The 18738-nt window shown below is 45.0% G+C and overlaps 1 protein-coding gene and 1 long non-coding RNA gene across 2 annotated transcripts; one reads left to right on the forward strand and one right to left on the reverse strand.

The window, feature by feature from the left end:
• Nucleotides 1-7421: 7421 nt before the first annotated feature.
• On the reverse strand, nucleotides 7422-12331 carry HEY1 (hes related family bHLH transcription factor with YRPW motif 1). The gene is made up of 5 exons (XM_030266356.4): nucleotides 11932-12331; nucleotides 11752-11827; nucleotides 11595-11678; nucleotides 11397-11478; nucleotides 7422-10603 (listed from the first exon to the last, which is right to left on the reverse strand). The coding sequence occupies exons 1-5, from the start codon at nucleotides 12147-12149 to the stop codon at nucleotides 10020-10022; spliced, it is 1044 nt and encodes a 347-aa protein (XP_030122216.1). The 5' UTR covers nucleotides 12150-12331; the 3' UTR covers nucleotides 7422-10019.
• LOC140682440 (uncharacterized) lies at nucleotides 11570-13857 on the forward strand. Its single transcript, XR_012054206.1, has 3 exons — nucleotides 11570-11823; nucleotides 12952-13033; nucleotides 13123-13857. It is a non-coding gene; the product is annotated as an uncharacterized lncRNA (long non-coding RNA).
• Nucleotides 13858-18738: the final 4881 nt, after the last annotated feature.

Consider the following 18738-nt stretch of genomic DNA (forward strand, 5'->3'; position numbering starts at 1 on the left):
CCAAACGGCGCTCCTTCGCTCCCATGGGCCTGCCGCTGAATACAGCAATCACTCTGCTGCCTCACAGCCTTCCTCCTCTTGTGAAAGCCAGAGCAGAAACCAAAATTGTTCCAGAGACACTAATCTGTGTTTTCTGTACACGCCCTGAGAAGAGACACAACTGACCTATTTTCCTATGTTCTCCAGAAAGAGTTTTCCTACCCACTCTAAGAAGATTTTGTCTTTCTCTCCTTACAAAGGATTGCAAAACAAGTCCTAACAAGTCCTAATTGCCTTTTTTTTCTCTCTGACATCATCATGTGAAGACCACTTGCCCAAGGTTAGAAGGGCTCCTTGGTCATTCCTTGAATACATCCCTGCAATCACTCCAAGTTCGAGGCTGGCCATTTTAAGCAACTGAGCCATGTGTAGGCACAAATGCCTTGCTGAAGCCTGTAGTTGTTTATTAGTGCTGCACATTTTTTACTGCTCCTGGTATCAGGCAGTAGAACTAGAAAGGCAACATAGGGAAACAAGCAATTAGTTAGGGGGGAAATAATCTGTGGCATTGTTTGTGCCCAGGGAATGCACAAACTATGTCTGCAGAAATTCAGGATCTGGGGCACCTTGTGCAAAAGGAGTGATGTTTTATTGCCAGCTTCTTATCCAGGTAATTACATCCATTTCATGAACAGAAGCGATTTCAGTGAGAATAAAGGCTCAGCCTTATCTGATGGTGATCCTATCTCTTGTGCCCAAGCAGCTGATACATCACACAGAGTAGGAAAGCCTCATGATATTTCTGGCAAGTGAGGAGGATTGAGGGGAATATCCCCTCCTTTCACACATCAGCCCCTTATCTCAGCCCTCACCTTTTTCCACAGTCCCAACAAGTTTCCTTTCATGCCTTTAGCTTCACCCAGACCTGCACTCTAAATGCCAGCTTTCACATCCTAGACATTTTTATTACCACACATTTTCCACTGAGATCCCAGCTGGTACCTCACCATGTCCCTACCAAGATCCAGTGCCACAATGGCAATCTGTGCCATCTCAACAGAGTCTTCAGTTGTATATGCCCCATGATCACACAGAGCACTCAAATGGGTATTTTTCTCCCCTTAAACCCATTCTTATCTAGATCTGGTCCACATGGAGATCACCTATATGCGTCACCACTTATCCCTCCCTGTTGAAGGGGTCTGAGTATCAAAGACCTTCAGCCCTACTGATAAACCATATACATGATCATTTGAGGCATCATAAGTGAAGTCATGTCTTCAAATAATTTATTTAAGACCTAGTACATTGCACACAAAAGGCTGTGTTAGAAATACAATATTGAGGTTTGAAGTCAAACACCAAAAAAAAACACATCTAAGAGAAGCATTAATTTTGCCTACAAAACATCTTTCATTCCAAACACTGGCTGGATTTCCTTTCTTCAGGGTATAGTGAAGGGATCTGGCTGTTGCTGAAATAGCTGAATGTGTTAGGAGACTTTGGAGTGGAAAATAGTCTTAGAGTTAAGGGTAAAGTGGGAACTGGATTCTTTTGTTGTTGTTGTTGTTGGGTTTTTTTGGGGGGGGTGTTTGTTTGTTTGTTTGTTTTCGGGTTTTGTTTCCATTTGTTTAGGTTCTTTAGGAAACTAGAAAAAGGCTTCCTAAATGTTCCCTATGCTGAAACTGTGACATGGGAAGTAAGTCAGGCTGATGTGAAGACCTATTGACCTTTTGGGGCTTCCAGAAAATCAAGAGCAGCTGTGCTTTGAATCCAGAGCTGCTGCAGAAGTCCTGAAATAAAAAATGAACCCACTTTGAAACACCTCTGCCAAGAAGCTCAGCTATTTGATTTTCAACTTTCTGAGTCCCAACTTCCTACCCAAAATATAGTGCTACAGCTCCACAGTACACTGCAAATATCACCTAACTTAGGGGACGGGCAGATGCAGTAGTGTTGAGACCGAAAAAGCCCTGGGTATAGGGAGTTTATTAATTAAACCCTACTCTTAAGATTTAGACTTCAACATAAAAGGGGTCTCGGCTTTTCCCTGGTGGCCCTACCCATTCACCTGGACTAAGCTTCATTCTATAACTTCTCTGATCTTGAAGCAAAGTCAGGCTAGGTGCTGCATAGAAGCTCAGGGTACAAAATTATCTTCATCCTCTCTCCCTGTCCCACAGGATTAACAGCAGGGTTGCAACAGCACAAATGAGTGAGGAGCAGACACTGTCGCCAAAAATTAAATCTGAGGTGGCACTAGCCCCTGGCAAAGTCTTCTCTGGCCTTTTCAGTCAGACAGACATAGTTGTTAGGGGAACATTTTTGGGGATGTGTCAAATGCAATCTCATAAAAATCTCCTTTCTGATGGGAGTTTTAGGTTATAAAAGTTAATGTGATGCAGATAGCTGAGTTGAACGGGCTGTTTCCCAACAGACTCTGATATAAAAATTATTGCATTACATAAAGCTTGAATCACAGCTTTCTCAGCAACTGCTTAGTACAGACTGGGTATCTATCTCATGAAAGGCAATGAAAATAGTATGGAGAGAAGGCTCCAGTTCCTAGGAGAAGACCTTGCAATAAGATGGGGATTTTGAACCTTTTTTTTTTCCCATTAAAAAATATACAGCCAAAATGAAAGCTAAAATTATTGCTCCCTCCTTATTTTAAAAAAAAAGCATAAAGTCAGACTGTCTCACTAGCACATTATAAGAATATTGATGCAGTTAAAAACAAACAAACAAACAAGCAAACAAAAAAACACAGGGACTTTTCTGCCCGGAAACCTGTTGTGTCACTCCTTCAGCTTTGTCCCTGGTGGCAGACCATGGGAATTCCCAGTCTGGGGCCCCTGTGGCTCACAGCCAGTCCTGCCATTGAGGCTGTGCTTTCAGCCTGGGATGTTGCTGTGCTGCAGGGGTAGAAAATAAGCCTTCAGTCTATTTCCTGGCAGGATGAGGTCGGGTCTGAGGGGTCTTGAAAAACTCTGTCAGCACCATGAAGAAGCAGGGAATATTTTTACCTCCCAGGGAGGAGAGAAAAATTAGGCAAACTTTGTCTAAACCAGCAACAACCCAAAGACTTCTAGAGTCCCATAACATATTTTGCTTTCGTTTCTCTCATGGAGTATCTTACTCATTCGGGGCTCTCACAGCGTGAAGGCTGGCTGAGGAGAGCACGTGGGATTTCAAATGTCTCCTTTGAAGCAGGCACAAATTTAACAAGTGAGAGAATGACAGCCATTTAGCTTTACATCTGCAATCACAGCTCTTGGTGTGCTTGGTTAATTTGGAGCCCCAAATCCCAGAACATATTTGTAGCCATGTGATAGTTCAGCCCCTGGCTTCATGTGGGAACTGCACCTGCCCCCTGCTCAGCCCATACTGGTTTCTGTGGTGGGAAAGGTCTGTGCAGCTGGAATTGAAGTACAGAGGGCCAGATCTTGGAAGTCTGTTGGAAGGGTTTATCTTCAAAAGAGCTTCTCTTTCTTTTTGCATGGCATTTACAGCACAACACTGACTAATGCACCTTCCCCTGCCCACACCAACCTAGTGGATATTTGGGTTTGGCCCACAGGTATGTGCACCATTAGCATCTTTACCTATTCCAATTCTTAACAGGGTAAAGTTTAATCATTCTTATTCCTGCTGCTATTCTGGGGAAGAAAAAGAGTCATTCTGTCATTGCATGCTCCAGAAAACATGAAAGTCTCTAAGGAGCCCAGGCTTCCTGTTACCAATGCCTTAAACTTTGCCCCACCTTTGGGAAGCACAGGCAGCTAGTGGAAGAATGTCATCCATGCTAACAATTGATTTTCTTATGTACAATAACGTCAGACCTTTTAAATAAAAGGCTGACCTGTCTCCTTCTAAAATAATTCATCTCTTTTATGGAGTGTTGTTCTGATTATATACAATTCCCACAAGAAGGGAAGTACCTTTAAAATAAGGACTATTCAGTACTAGTACAGGATTTCCTCTTGTTGTTGATAATTTCCTCCTAACAGAAGACGCAATGAATCCCAGAGAAATTCAAAGAGGCAATCTACAGACAGTTAGGCATCTACATTACACAGGGAACATTGTTCAATCACATTGATGTTTTCCTGATGAAGTAAAAAACAGATATACCTGCTGTGCAGCATATAAAAGAGTTCCTACAGCACACACTTCAGTTCCCTTTGCTACATTTTTAATCACTATCCAATCCCACAAACTTTCACATAACCATCCCTGAACAGCAACAAATGACATTTTTTTCTCTTTTCTTCTTTTGCTATTGAAATTCAGCCTCTGAAATGGCCTCAGCTGTTAAAGAAGGCGGGCTTGGTGACAATGAGAAGATTACCCAGTCATTTCAGCACTATGTACAACAGATATATAACATGAAAGAAGTTCTGTGTTCTCTCTACCGGATATCCCTTGACTCAGAAAGAAGTTCCATACTCACCTTCACTAGAAGGGCTCATTTCCTACTACTGGTCAGAACATGCACCTGCCCTACTCCTGTAATTGTAAAGGAGACCTCATAAATGGCAAATCCATGCTGAGAAACACCCTATCAAAAGTGGCAGTGCTGACAGCTAGGTGGTAACTGCTGATAAAGGCTGAGCGGCTTGTGGAAGAGGCTGCCAGTCACTAGATGCTCTTATCAGTTGTTTTGATATCTCAAATTCTCTGTCAACTTAGGTCAAGCCCTACCTCATGCTTTAGCTCCCTGAGCTCCTTACGCTTACTTGATGGGACTGTACAAGTGCAATCAGTAAACCAAGCTATGATGCACTCTTACAGCCACTGATTGTCCATCCAGCCCTGGCTTCTCCTTAGCCAGCGGGATGACCCATCAAATTTGATGAAGACTTTCACATGCATTGTTTCAGTATCTTACCGGTTTTAAATAATGTGCCTCACTGTTTGTATGGTGTTCATACTGAGAAAAATTATGAATACTAAGTACTACCTTTCCCTCTCTAAATTCCCTACATACTGGCATGCAGCTTATTTTTTCATCTGATGTCAGGTATTTCCGTATCTTTGCCACAGGCAATGCAAACAATGCATCTCTTCATTCATCTGTTCACAGCTTCAATTTTCCTCTGATCCTGCAAATCAGCCTTCCTTCCTTCTCCTGCCATTCTCTTGCAGAGCTGCTTCACCAACTCTCCTACTCACAACATCCTTTCGTCTGTGAAAGCAGAGCAAAACAGAGAAAGCACGTACCTGTTTAACCTGTTACTAATGTTTGTGCCTAGACTTTACAGCTTACCTTGGAGAAGCCACCTGGAAAGCTCCAAGAAGTCTCTTCAGTGCAGAGAAAAAAGCAAAGTCCTCCCTGTGCTGAGGCTGCCCCAATGAGCAGGAGGTGTGCACAACTGGTTCCTGCTATTCCCCCTCTTCCTTACCAGAAGGTTTCACCTGAAATGAGCAGCCTTGTAAAAGACTCTGAAAAGCCCAAACAATGTAATGTGGTTAGGGGGTCTACAAGCAGGGCAGAATGCCCCTCCCTAGCTCAGCTGTCCTGAGCACTTAGATAAGCCCTTCCTGCATTATACAGCTGTGTTACATGATTTGTTGAGATAAAAAATAAAAAATAAAAAACAGCTGGAAGGGAACCTATGTCTAAGAACTTTGCTGGGAAGGCTTGGGCAGACTGCACACTGCACAGGTCAGAGCAAGGCAGTTTGGTCCTCCTCAACCTTCAAGCTGCATGAATAATCAGCAGAATTTGCTAGACAAAAAAATTTCACAGGACTAGGTGGAGTAAGAGAGAACTACATAAAATACCCAAGCACTTCCTTAATAAAAGCCTTTACCAAATGAACATTTCAGACTCCCAAAAGACACCTCACCTTCGAGGATCTGTATCTTACAAGACACTGGCATTTCAACTTTTATGACTGCAGACACGCTACTATATTGCAAGCATGAGTCAATGCCCACATTTCCTGGCTCCAGAAGAAAGGGAATGTTCTAATTTTTATTTATAAGCTGGGCAAGAGGAGAGAGAGTAATTTGGTTACAGGCAAAGCACACAGAGACCCTGCAAGGTCAGGAAGGCTGGGTAACACATGAACATATTCGTGCCTCAGTTTACTGAGTCACAAATACCATAATCCATCTCTGCATCCTTTCATGTACGGCCTCAGAAAAGGGCTTTGTACATAATTTTTGTTGCCTTCCAGCACAAAGTCCATGGCCTCTACATTATTCACTAGAGAATTCCAGCACTGTGTAGAGTGTGTTGCAATCCAAACTGGGAGTTTCTGGCAATAAACATTTGTGAGCATGTACACAATATAAAACAGGAAGAAGGATTTCAGTTTATCTGTGTTCACTTGGGCTTATTTGTTGCTTGGGAAAAAAAAAAAAAAAAACCCTGGCAGACTTCCCACCACTATGCAATAGTCTAGGAAGGCTCCTGTCACCTGGGGATTCACATGCTGATGTGTGAGTGAAGAGAGCAATAGGCAGGATTCATGGGGTTTTCAGCATGATCCTAATAAACTCTGTCATGCTACTAGTGTGAAGAAAGGAGTGCTGAACATAAAGTGTCTTAAGAACTACTGACAGCTTCTTTCCAAAAGCTAAAAAATGTCACTTGCATCAGCTATTCCTTTATGCCAGAGCACAGAATGGATTTCCAGAGGTTTGTACCTGGTTTTGTGCAGCATTTACCAGCCTTTTACAATTACTCTGCACTCCAAGACAGTTTCCTTAATAAAGGAGGATAGTATTAGCTTATATGAAGTACCACATCATCTTACATCCTATATAAAGCTTTAGCCTGAGGATTTCGATGGACACATTTCATCCAAAGCAATTGAAGATGGCTGGGGAGTCATGGATCAAGATACATATGCATTTCCTTTCTTTTCCAGCATCCCTCTGGTTAAGCTTGTGCTCCTGAATTGCTCTTTTGCAATAGGGTAAACAAGTAAACACTTTGGACTCTGGAGATATCTACTGCCTAAAGAAGCAAGCTTATTTTGACTTTCTAGTTTCTCTTTAGAAACCTAGCATCCTGCAGGAAAGAAAAAAATAGCAGAATGTCTCGGAATTGTAGTTTTTAAGAAATAACAGCATTTATCATTCATATAGAAAATTTCCAACTACAACTGGCTCTTGAGGGAAGGAGACCAAACACTGCCGTACCTGTTTCACTGCTGGCAAAACACATGTACATTAAGTGATTGCTAAGACAGACTTATAAAGTTGGCAGTAGCCGTAGACTTACAATCCTGGTGTTTCAGCTTCTGGGCCATGCATTTCCCATTTGAATTACTGGTTTTTGTGAGTTGCTAGCATTCACTCATTTCTTTCTATGATAACAATCAGATTTTTGAATCCCTAAAAATTAATACAGAACAACTGCAAAAGCTGAATTAGTACTTTTCATTTATACCTTTGTCATTGGTAATAGAAAGAGAAGACAGTGGATATGGAGACAAACACCAGCAGCGAAACTTTTATTGCAGTCTGCTTCTGAAGTCCATTCAAGGGTAGGACAGTGGGACAAAAATAATTATAGGGGTCTTTCTACACAAAAGAGCCAGCTATTTAGAAGGAGGCAAAGTCATTTGAATGTCAATGAAATAACCATTAAAAGGCTGAGAAGCATTGCCATTTATTAAAAGATCTAAAGAATAGTTGCATGCACTATAGCAATCTTCTAGGTAGGAGTTGTTAATTTGCTATAAAAACCTGTTAGGGACAGGGCAGAGCGTAATTAAACAGGAGACAATACACACTGTGAAAGGAAACTGGATTTGGAATTTTACAGCCTCTTATTTCAGGTTTCTACATGAAATACTATGCTCTATAATCTCTCCTTAATAACACCTATGTATTTCTAGCTCCCACAGTGTTTTGCATTTCATTTCTAGCAGTGGTCTCCTACAGCCTCAGAAGGAAGGTAAAACAAGGTTACGCACTTGAATGCTCTCCCGCTCTTTCCAGCCTCACAGCAATCCTTCTTCCGAGAAAGTCTCTCATCAATGCCACTCCTTAATTGGCCTGAGAGCCCCTCTTTAAACAAAGCTCTCGTCTCCCACAGGGCCGAGTTCTTTCTGCTATTCTGGCAGAGCTAAATCCAGACAAGGATGTGCCATTTACCAAAACAAGTGCACTATAAATTCAAATGTGCAGGAAAGAAGTAAAGTACTTCCAGGAGTTCTGCACGTACACATTTGCAGGTAGGATGGACTGCATCAGGAGAAAACCCAACTGCCTGTAATCCTGTCAGGTTTTTACTTCAAGCAAAGATGTTAGACACTGGTGGTACTACTCAGAAACAAATACAGGATCAGTCAGAGACCTGGGGTAGATTCTGCACTAGTGGACTGAATGTGATCTGAACCTCATTGTAATGAACAAAACTTCATTCCAGAGCTATGGGACAGATAACCTCATGAGTTAGACAGAAAAGCACTTCATATTTGTAAAGATGATCACTTTTTAATGTTAATACAAGTCACTAAGAATATTCAAGTGCAGTGCAGCTTTAACCTCTTCTTTAGCAGAAACCCTGCTATCTTCACTACCTGCCCACACACTGCCAGGCACATAAAAGTAATGTGCAAAAGAAATCCTACATTTTCCTTCCCTTGACTGTTATTTCAAGGCACTGTGGTTATTCACATACTCAGCTAGCACAGCTACACACGCCGTAATATCTGAGAAAAGAGCAAATACAAATGCCCACAGCAGGACTAAGTAGCCATCATTCAACATCTCCTGTGACACCCACAGGCATAGAATTCTCCACTGATATATATCAGACAAGCATGTAATTTAAAATACTTTGTTCTTTCTCCTTTATTTAGCCACAACACAGATACAAGAGCAGGCAAACCCCTTCCAGTGGAACTCGCTTGATAAACCTATTAAGATTAAGATTCTCATGAAATCAAGCAAAATATATGTACATGCACACACTCTCAGGCACACAAGAACACAGCAGAACCCTTAAAAAACGAGGAGTGGCACCGAACTGCAACTAAAACGCAATAGAAACATCACCTAGTTAGGACACATCTGCTAAGCAACAAGGCTGTGCACTGAACAGGTTCCCACTGTACCATTCCACTGGCTATTTAAATACCAGCATCAACCATTTCAGCGGAAAATTTGAAGCTGACAGAGAAGAGTCTGACCTCAGATACCCAAGAATTCAGACTAGCAGAACAATTGCTCCACTGTAAATCAAAGCAGGACCTGGCCCTATGGAATGAAAATGCATGTGACCAGCTCTGGCTGGGAGATCACTGCAGGTGACAACTCCAATACCCACAACTTCCCCAGCAACTAAATCCACCACCAATACAGCATGCAATTTGACTTTTGCACCTTCCCCACTCATACTGCTCTTTTTGATGGAAGAAATAGTGTAATGGTTCTAAGAAGTGAGTAAATATCTACTAGGGACTAGAATAAGATTGCCAAATACATTAAATGGCTTCAGAAGAAAGAGGAATTGGGCTCTCAGATAAAGCTGGTCAAGCAGGTCCATCTGATTTGTCAACGCTTTGCTCAGAAATATAAGACTCAAATATAGCTTACAAAAAGAGTAATTCTTTATAGAACATCTCAGTGTCAAAATACTAACAAAAACACAGCTTGTAAATGCTGAGAAGAATGGTCTTGGAAAAATTAGTAACAAAACTAGGCCATGGCTAACAATAATAGGTGGTATCTCTTCATAAAAAGCCAGTCTGATGTACTCAGGAAAAATGAAACATTTGAAACAAACTGTTTACAAAAGTGACTTAAATGCTCAGCAGAGATCTAACACCAATGTTAACAAACCACTATTGTAATTTTATTTTTTGACAACTTCAGCAACTATAAAAAAAAAAAAAAACAAACCTGTTAATACAAAAATGTAGAAAACAAAAAGAAAAATCCAATGAGACAGTTTTTAGACAAACTCAGTTAAGGTGAAGCTGTACCTTTGTCCCAGTTACTAAGAACTTCAAGGGTGGCATAACCCAGCTCAGCCAGGTATATAGGCTTTCCCACCCTTGCTAAAGAGTCAGTTCTTAGAAGGCGCCAATCTCAGTCCCCCAGGGTCTGTAGGGTTTGCTGAGCGCTGCTGACTGCGTTGGTGTAGATGGGCTCAGCACGTTGGGGGACAGCAGATGAAAGGAGCCAAACGAGAAGGGGAATGCAGACAAAGATGCCATGGAGGAGAGAAGAGGAGGAGACAGTTTGGTAGTAGATGTGACCACAGGGAGCACTGGTCCGACGCTGCCATTTGGGGGCACTCTGAGTGAGGAAGTTTCAGCATGTGGGGCAGCAATTCTGGCCTGGTGATGCGGTTCTGTGGAAGATGCTGTTGTGCTGGTATTACCATGCCCATTTTGAGCCAGCAGCAACGGGTGAGGTATGTGAGGGTGATGTCCAAAGGCACTGCCCCAAGGAATGTGTCCAATGCCAGTGTGTGCACTGCTTGCTGCTTCCCGTTGAGAGGCGTAGTTGTTGAGATGAGACACGAGTCGAACTCGCAGAGGATCAGAGGCATCCAGCCCCTCTATGATACTCAGGTATCGAGCAACTTCAGCTAGGCACTCTCGAAACCCCAGACTCCGATAGTCCATAGCCAAAGCATGAGCATCAAAATAACCTAAGAGAAAAGAACAGAGAATGAAGTCTTAAGATGTTGTTTTCTAGTTATTGTCTACAAGTAGCCTCCCCACTCCACCCTCCCCTATAAGCATATTTCACTTGGATGTGGTTAGTATTCCCAACCATAGACTAGCTGCCAAGCTCTTTTTTTTCCTTCCTTTTTTGTTTAACAAGCTTTTCCTTTATATCTGTGCTGTGATGCTGCAAGTCCCAAGACCAGTCACAAACTGCCATTTTTAAACTGGAATTGTTCAGGAAATTGGAGGAAAGTATTTTTGTTCCTTCTATTCGCCTCCCTTGTGTAAGTTAAACCACAGCGCACTGAAATTCATTAGAAACACAAGTCCTAACTTATCAGGGGAGACTTAAGCAGGCAAAGTACTTTTTTCTTAGAAGTGCCTTTCGCATTTTTGCTAAATCTTTTCACCGCTTATTTCATCCTGTATTTTTTTCCTAGTTCTGAACTTTCAGAAAATTGGAGAAACGAGCATTAGACATCAATAATAACTGTCTTCCAAGCTGCCAAAAGCTGATTCACTTCGCAGTGGTGCTGACACACTGCTAGAGATGTAGTCACTCTCCTCTAGAACAACTCTCTCCTCAGAGCTAGCAAAACCTTTCAGTGCTAGTGATGCCACAAATCTTGTGAAGTAGAGAAAGTCCCTAATTCCTGATGAAACGTAAGAGAGCTGCCGTTCACTTTCTGCAGGCATTGGCAATGCTCGGGAATGCGCTGCCCTCACAGCAGCCTCCCTGCAGGGCTGCTGACTCTGTCACACACAAAACTTTACCTTTCCCTCCTGCTGTATGCAGCATTTTCAGGTGATCGACAGTCATCTGCAGAATCTCTGCTTTTTCCAGCTTGGCTGATCCCTAGGAGAGAAGGGAAGGCACGAAACGTTTCAGGCAGAACCAGAGACGTTTCCGAGGGGCGACGCTCCCTCCCGGGAAGGGACGGGGGAGCACCGCGGAGGGTCGCTGGGTGCTACCTGCTTCTCAAAGGCGCTGGGCACCAGCCTCCTCAGCTCGGACAGGCTGTTGTTGATGCGGTCGCGGCGGCGCTTCTCGATGATCTAGGGCAGAGAGCGGGGGTCAGCGGAGCCGTGCCGGGCTGCGGGGAGCCGCGGCCGGCCGGCGGGCACTCACCCCTCGGCGCCTCTTCCTGGCCAAGATCTGCGAGGTGGTGGAGGGAGACATGGAGCCCGCGGCCGAGCTCAGGTTCCTGCGGGGAGATCGGGACACCGGTGAGCCCGGGGGGCTCGGGGCGCCGGGGCTCCGCGGGGCGGAGGGGAGGGAAGGGGTGCGGCGCAGCCCGCCTGAGCTCACCCGTTCTCGTCTGCGCTCTCCTTCTCCACCTCGACGGCCTCATCCAGCTCCTCGCTGTCCGACGAGCTGTACTCGGGGTGCGCCCGCTTCATGGCACCGACGGCGGGGCCGGGGGCGGCGGGGCGCGGGCGGCCGTCGGGGAGGCGGCGGGCGGCGGGGCGCGGGAGGAGCGCGCCCAGAGCGCGTCCCGCGCCTCGCCCGGCGCCCGTCTCTCCCATGGAGTTCCCACGCCTGGCGGGCGGGCAGAGGCAGCGGGCAGAGGCACGGAGGGAGGGCTGCAGGGATGGCGGGAGGGATGCAGGGATGGCGGGAGGGATGCGGAGGCGGCGGGCACGGACGCAGCCGGGCAGAGCACGCCCGCCGCCGCCCGCCGCCCAGCGCCGCCACGCGCGGGCCCCGCCCGCGCCCATTGGCCGCCGCCGCCGCCGCCCCAGCCAATCGCCGCCAGCCGCTGCCGAGGCCACGCCCCCGCCGCGGGGGAGCTGCGGCCGTGGGAACGCGGCGGGGGGGATGGATGGATGGATGGATGGATGGATGGATGGATGGATGGATGGATGGATGGATGGATGGATGGATGGATGGATGGATGGATGGATGGATGGATGGATGGATGGATGGATGGATGGAGGGATGGATGGATGGATGGATGGATGGATGGATGGATGGATGGATGGATGGATGGATGGATGGATGGATGGATGGATGGATGGATGGATGGATGGATGGATGGATGGATGGAGGGATGCATGGATGGATGGATGGATGGATGGAGGGAGGGAGGGAGGGAGGGAGGGAGGGATGGAGGGATGGAGGGATGGAGGGATGGAGGGATGGAGGGATGGATGGTGTTGGGCAGGGGTGGGAATGGTCACATCCCCAGCTGGTGAGCCTGTGTGGGTGCTGTGCAGATGGAGAGGGCAGGGCAGCACCCTCAAGGCTCCCACCAGTCCTTCTGCCAGCCCCACCTGCTGGGGCTGGTCTCCAGCAGCCTGAGCCCAGCGGAATCATTGCACCCTGCAGAGGCTGGTGAAGCCTCTGAGGGCTTCCCTAAGGCAACGAGGCCCTGGGAGAGCTGAGTGAGAAGAATCACAAAATAAATGAGGTTAGAACTCTTGTCAACTAGATAGTGGCTAGTGCCACACTAAGTGCCACACTAAGTGTCACATCCACTATTTTCTTAAACACCTCCAGGTATGGTTACTCCACCACCTCCCTGGCAGCAATTCCGGCCATCACCTTTGCTGTGAAGAAATACCTGCTCTTGTCCAACCTGAACTTCACCTGGCACAGCTTAAGCTTAAGACTGTGTCCTAATGTCCTGTCACTGGTTGCCTGGAAGGAGAAGCGGACCCCCACCTGGCTACAAGCTCCTTTCAGGGAGTTCTAGAGAGTGATAAGGTTACCCCAATCCTCTTGTCCAGGCTAAAAGAAAGGCTGGGCAAGAGTAGCTTGCCCTCCTTAAAAAAAAAAAAAAAAAAAAAAAAAAAAAAAAAAAAAAAGTAAAATGGTGGCTAAAGCCTGAAAGTTGGGATTTTTCAGTTTGTTGGCAATGCAAGGGAAATCAAGGCATCCCTCTTCCCTGTACCCTTCCAAACTGCAAATCTGCCAGCCACATCCTTTTGTTGTTTACTCCTCCCACCATGTATTGTGCCAGTGGGCAGAAGCAGGAACAGTTTTTAAGAAGCTGAAAGCACATGGTCTTTTCTGGCAAGGAGGGAGGAATTACAGGAAAGGTCAGCACTGGATACAGGATGTGTGGAGGTCTGGCTGGCATGCTTACTGTGAGTACATGCTGTCTTGCACTCAGCAGGGCCCTAAGCCTGTATTCCCCCAAGAAGTCCTCTTCATTCTGCCTGCTTTCTCAGGCTGAGGTACAGGCAAAATAGGACAGGTGAAATGAGGATGTACTCTTTGAGGTGGTTTCATAATAATTAGATTTTCATTTACATGGAGCCTTTCAACTCAGGCTCCCTTCTGAGTTGATTCTTCCACATTTCACAATCGGATGGACTGGAGGATAACCAAGAGGAGCATCATGTGAAAGCGAAAAGTCGATGAACCAAGATTTTCCCATTCTAAGGCCCTGGAATAATTACCTTCAGCCTCCAATAGGTTTGGGTTACCAGCGCAGGGTTGCCTCAGATTTCATGGAGTTGCCCATATTTTTGCAAATCATCTCAAGTAGGAGGGAAATGGAAGCAGGGATCAAGCTAAAAGTAGTAAAAGACCTGCAGTTAAGAAGATAGAAACAGTCCTGCATCCACCTGAAAGCAGCTAACAGAAGATTACAGCAATCCAATTCCAACATTATTTTTTTTTTTCATTAAGCTATCCTTTCTGTGGTGCTTTAATTAAGTTTGTGTCAGCACTTCTATTACATCCACTTCCCCAGCCTTTATATTTTTGTTGTGAAACTTGTCTGCCTGCACCACTTGCTTTTACAGGTCAGTGAAAGGTACAGTGACATTTCTGTCTTTCTGGCCTGCAGACTACACATCTTGAGTTCTCCCATCCAGGCACATATATACCTTCTCCTACTGTGGAGAAAACAAGCATGGTAGAAGTTCCTTGGGATTGCATTGATTGCTTGGGAGTAGAGGTGTGGCCACCCAGATTCCCAGCAGCTGGATCCTGGACCCGCCCCCATCTTCAGCTCTGTGAACCACTGGGGCCAGGCAGCCTCCAAAGCTTTCTGAGCTTGTGTAGACACTGACTTCTGCAAAAGATTTACAAGAATGGGCAGGTAGAATGTAGCTGTGCCTCTACACAGCGTGAGCAATTATAGTTGGCTATCAGCAGCTGTGGGAAAATTGGAAATGTTTGCCTGTGTGTGGTTTCAATCTTCCCATCCAGCATAGGAGAAGCAGACAGCAAAACCAGCTTTAAATCACTTTTGTGCTTTTCTAGTGCTGGGCATGGATCCATAGCGTTGGTCTAATTGTTAACCATAGCCCAAAGGGTAATTTTATTAGCCCAAAATTACCAACACACCAAGGCAGCGCTGTCATACATCTCTCTCACCAGAAGGGCAGAAAGGAGAGCAGCCCATTGCTCACCAAAGCCCAAGGAAATTAAAACAGTGTGTAAGGGATGCTTTTAAATAGAACTGAATTTCAGCCCCCACTGATAGCTTTGCATGAATGAGGCTATGAACCTTAGGAGATGACAGCCTTCTCTCTTGTCCCCTACACTGTTGCTGTGCCTCCCTTTTCCCTGTTTCATATTGCAGTGCCCTCTTGCCTTCTACTTGCCCACCTCCTCCTGCAGCCATGCCATGCCTCAGCCACCTCACCATCCAAATATTTAATCTCACACCCCTTCCTATCACACACACCACCACGCTTGCCTTGCCCCATACTGCCACTCCCCCCTGCCCCAGTTTCCCCATTGTTTCCAGGTCTGGCAAAACTCAGTATTTCCAGATCCAGGGTCTACAGCCACATCTGGCACCCAGTGCTGGAAGCAGGATTGGCAGGACAGGGTAAAGCCCTCACACCAAAGCAGAGACTCGGGTTTGAGACATGCAGGACTTCTGTCCTTTGGAAGGGAGCGGTGCTAGTTTTTGTGCGCACCCTACATTTTTCTTTATTGGATGCCCCCCTACAGTGATTTCAGTGCTACTCAAAGTGCTTGAAATGGTGTTGTTTATTGCTGCTGCAGGCTTCCCTCCAGCAGAGACCTGCCACTGCTGACCCTTGCTCCAGTGTGTGTGTGCTAAATTAACTCCCATCCCCTTCCTTTAGGTTTTCTCTCCCAAGAGAGTAAGTGCTTTGAAGAGTAATCCCGTCAACCTGTCACCCCAAGTCCCGGAAACTCATTGTTGCTATGGTTACTGTGCCCAATTCAACTGGTGGCTCTGGCACTCACATTGCAGCCAGGCAAAAACATCAGTGCTCCCCCCTGACCTCCCCTCCCTGCCTGTATCCAGCTGCAGCATCAGCTCTGCAAGCAAAAGGTTGTTGCTCCAAATCTTGTTATGTTCTTTATGGAGTTTGGGCTGAGTGTTGGTTCTTGGTGCCACTGACACAGGGCAAAACTAGTTATCACAGGTCAAATGGAAGTGCTGGAGAAGTGAATGGGAGTGACAGATGAGGGTTTTGGACTCTTTGCATGATCTGTTAGCAGTACTGTGACTATAAATATGTTTCCTCAGGAGCTGAACTCTGACACTCCTGTCTGCACATGCCAGAGGTCCAAATAGCCAGCTCAGGAGTTAGGCTGGGGTGCTCTCTAAGCACACTGGCCCCAGCTTCTGCCATGCAGGCGCTGAGTGTCTTTGTGCTGGAGCCATTGCTGCAGCAGAAGGGCATAAACCTCACACATTCATATGCATCTGTAGTGATAGCCAGATCATCAGGACATTCCTCTCTTCAAGTTGGCCAAGGACAGGGATAAATAATATTTACGTCTGTCTTTACTGTAAGCAGAATGCTCCAGCTGCACTGCTTCTGCTGCAGGATGAGTTTCAAGTGTCATCTTTTGGAAGCAGTGTAAAGCTATGAATAAGCAAGACTAGCACTGTCAGCACAGTAAGAGCAGCAGTGCAAACAGATATCTGTTCTGGATGGCTCCAACAGGTACTCTTCACATTTACCTGCTTATGTTTCAGCTCATCTCCAAAACCAGACCTGGGTTATAACTGTGCAAAAGGCTAATCTGTGAATGTGCATCCAAGCTGCTGACAGCAAAGCTACCTCATATTTCATCGGCCCTGTGATTGAAGAGGGAAGAGGCAGATTGGCTATTTTATTACCTGGCTTCCTTTCCAATAAATTTTGCCTCTTCTCTTTTTATGCAAGGTTCCATCTGACCTAAGGCTCTTACAGATGTCAGATTCTTCCATAAATATCCCTTCTTCCATTTCCACAACACAGGCTGTCCTGTGGAAAGACACAAGACACAGGAAGACCCTACAGGAAGAATGACACCAGGTCATGTTAATTAATGGCTGTCTCATAATAGAAGCAAAAGGAGACAAACTTGACGTGGCATAGTGTAGAAAATTCTGATTTGACTTGCAACCACCTTTGATCTTAATCACGGGAAAGTGACACCCTGTCCATACGTATAACTGCACCTCGTGTAAAATCACACGAAAAAGTCAGCAACACGTTACTGGCAGGACAGCCTCTGGCAGCATTGCTAAATCTAGAGGGGACAATGGCCCCAAAATTGTGTCAACTACTGACACCCTCCCACCATGGTGACAATTTCACTGTAAATGGGTAATTTGCCTATACCAGTGATCACTCCTCACTATCACAGTATAGTTGGCATGAAAAATCACAGAATAAAACCAGGTTTTCCTTTTGCCAACTTTTTATAACCAAGTTCTCTGTAGTTTTCTAAAATAATTTTGTTGTGTTCCTATAGGGCTTCTCATAAATGGACTGAGGAATAATAATGCAGAAACTTGCTTTGGTTTCATGCTGTTGAAATCTTCACAGTCCATCAAGAACAGCCTGACTAGCTGTTTTCCTGTGCAATTTTACAACTTCAGTGTTTTAAAAGCAGTGCTCAAACCATGTTTGTGTTATACAGTGATATATGGAAGTCACTGCTCCAAAGAGTTTACAGTCTGAGACCTACTTTGAGTTTTCTTTGCCAGTAAGATGCAGCTTTGAGAAAAAAAATGTGTGTACTACCCATTCTTTCTAGGAGGTGTGGGACAGAGAACAACTCCTAGACCTTCTGTTTTACGATGAAAACTAACTTTTATACAGTATGCTTGTTCAAGGGGAAAACCTGGCTTTTTGGCTAATAAAAATAATATTTTTTTCCTAAAAAAGTTTATTTGTACTGAATTTCATTGTGAAAAATTAAAAATGAAACTGGAGCATACCCTGTTAGTTGTTGGTAAGGGCAGTTTGGAATAAAGCAAATCAAAGTGTTAATCCCTGACTTTTGAAGGTACCAGCTATTAAGATCGATGCACAGGTAAGTTAAATGAAAATGGTGAATACTATATATCTGACGTGGTGAACACTGACTCCCAGAAGAGCACTTGTTTTCTCTCAGATGATAACTTGTATTCACCTCACACCTTTCTGCCCTAGGCTTTACTCGACAGCTGCTGTCCCATGGCAATCAGCCACCTGAGCAAAAGTTAGACCTGGGGAAGCAGCCACTGCGTCAGACACTCCCCAGCCACAGAGAGATGAACTGTGAGGGGATGTTTAGCATGTGTGACAAGAGTGAGAAAGTGCCAGGGATTTTCAATTGCTATAAAGTTGGTCAGGGCTTTGGCTGAAGTTTCATCATGAAGATCTGGCAAAGTAGCTTGATTTGCCCACTTTAGGTAATGATTAAGCTTTACTGGTTTGAATGTGAAACCTTATTCCAGACAGTCATAGTATTTGGATATTGGAGGACACCAAAATCAAATCCTATCATCAGTTGTCTCTTCCATTACATTATGGAATACCAGGAAAAAAATACACCACAGAAAAGAAGTGTCACTGTGATTTTTCCAGAAGAGAGTTAGATACTGTACCTACCATTTGACTTGAGCATTTTGACACCAAGTTTAGGGGTCATAATTTTGAAATTCAAGCCGATTTTGAAGTGCCATGAAAGCTTTGTAACATCCTCCACTGACATTGAGGGTATTTTCCTGTGATTTGTTTTACTTCAGCCATGTTCACAGTTCTTAAAAACAGCAGCATTCCTGTCAGTTTCAGAAAAGTCAAGACTTGTGGACCCTGCAGAGCACCAGTATAGCAGTACAAAACCTGTACTCTGTATAGATCCGCTGTTCTCTGAGTAACCTTCATTTCAGATGCTTCTAAAAATGAAAAACTATTCAAG

The sequence above is a fragment of the Taeniopygia guttata genome, chromosome 2, assembly GCF_048771995.1.
Source record: "Taeniopygia guttata chromosome 2, bTaeGut7.mat, whole genome shotgun sequence".
Taxonomy (NCBI): Eukaryota; Metazoa; Chordata; class Aves; order Passeriformes; family Estrildidae; genus Taeniopygia; species Taeniopygia guttata.

What these genes read in the sequence shown, in the direction of transcription:
- HEY1 (XM_030266356.4), bottom strand. Translation starts at nt 12,149, where the DNA reads ATGGGAGAGACGGGCGCCGGGCGAGGCGCGGGACGCGCTCTGGGCGCG. An exon ending in GAGAGCGCAGACGAGAACGG is followed by an intron (nt 11,828 to 11,931) that starts GTGAGCTCAGGC and finishes ATCTCCCCGCAG; the next exon opens with GAACCTGAGCTCGGCCGCGG. An exon ending in CCAGCGCCTTTGAGAAGCAG is followed by an intron (nt 11,479 to 11,594) that starts GTAGCACCCAGC and finishes CTTCTCTCCTAG; the next exon opens with GGATCAGCCAAGCTGGAAAA.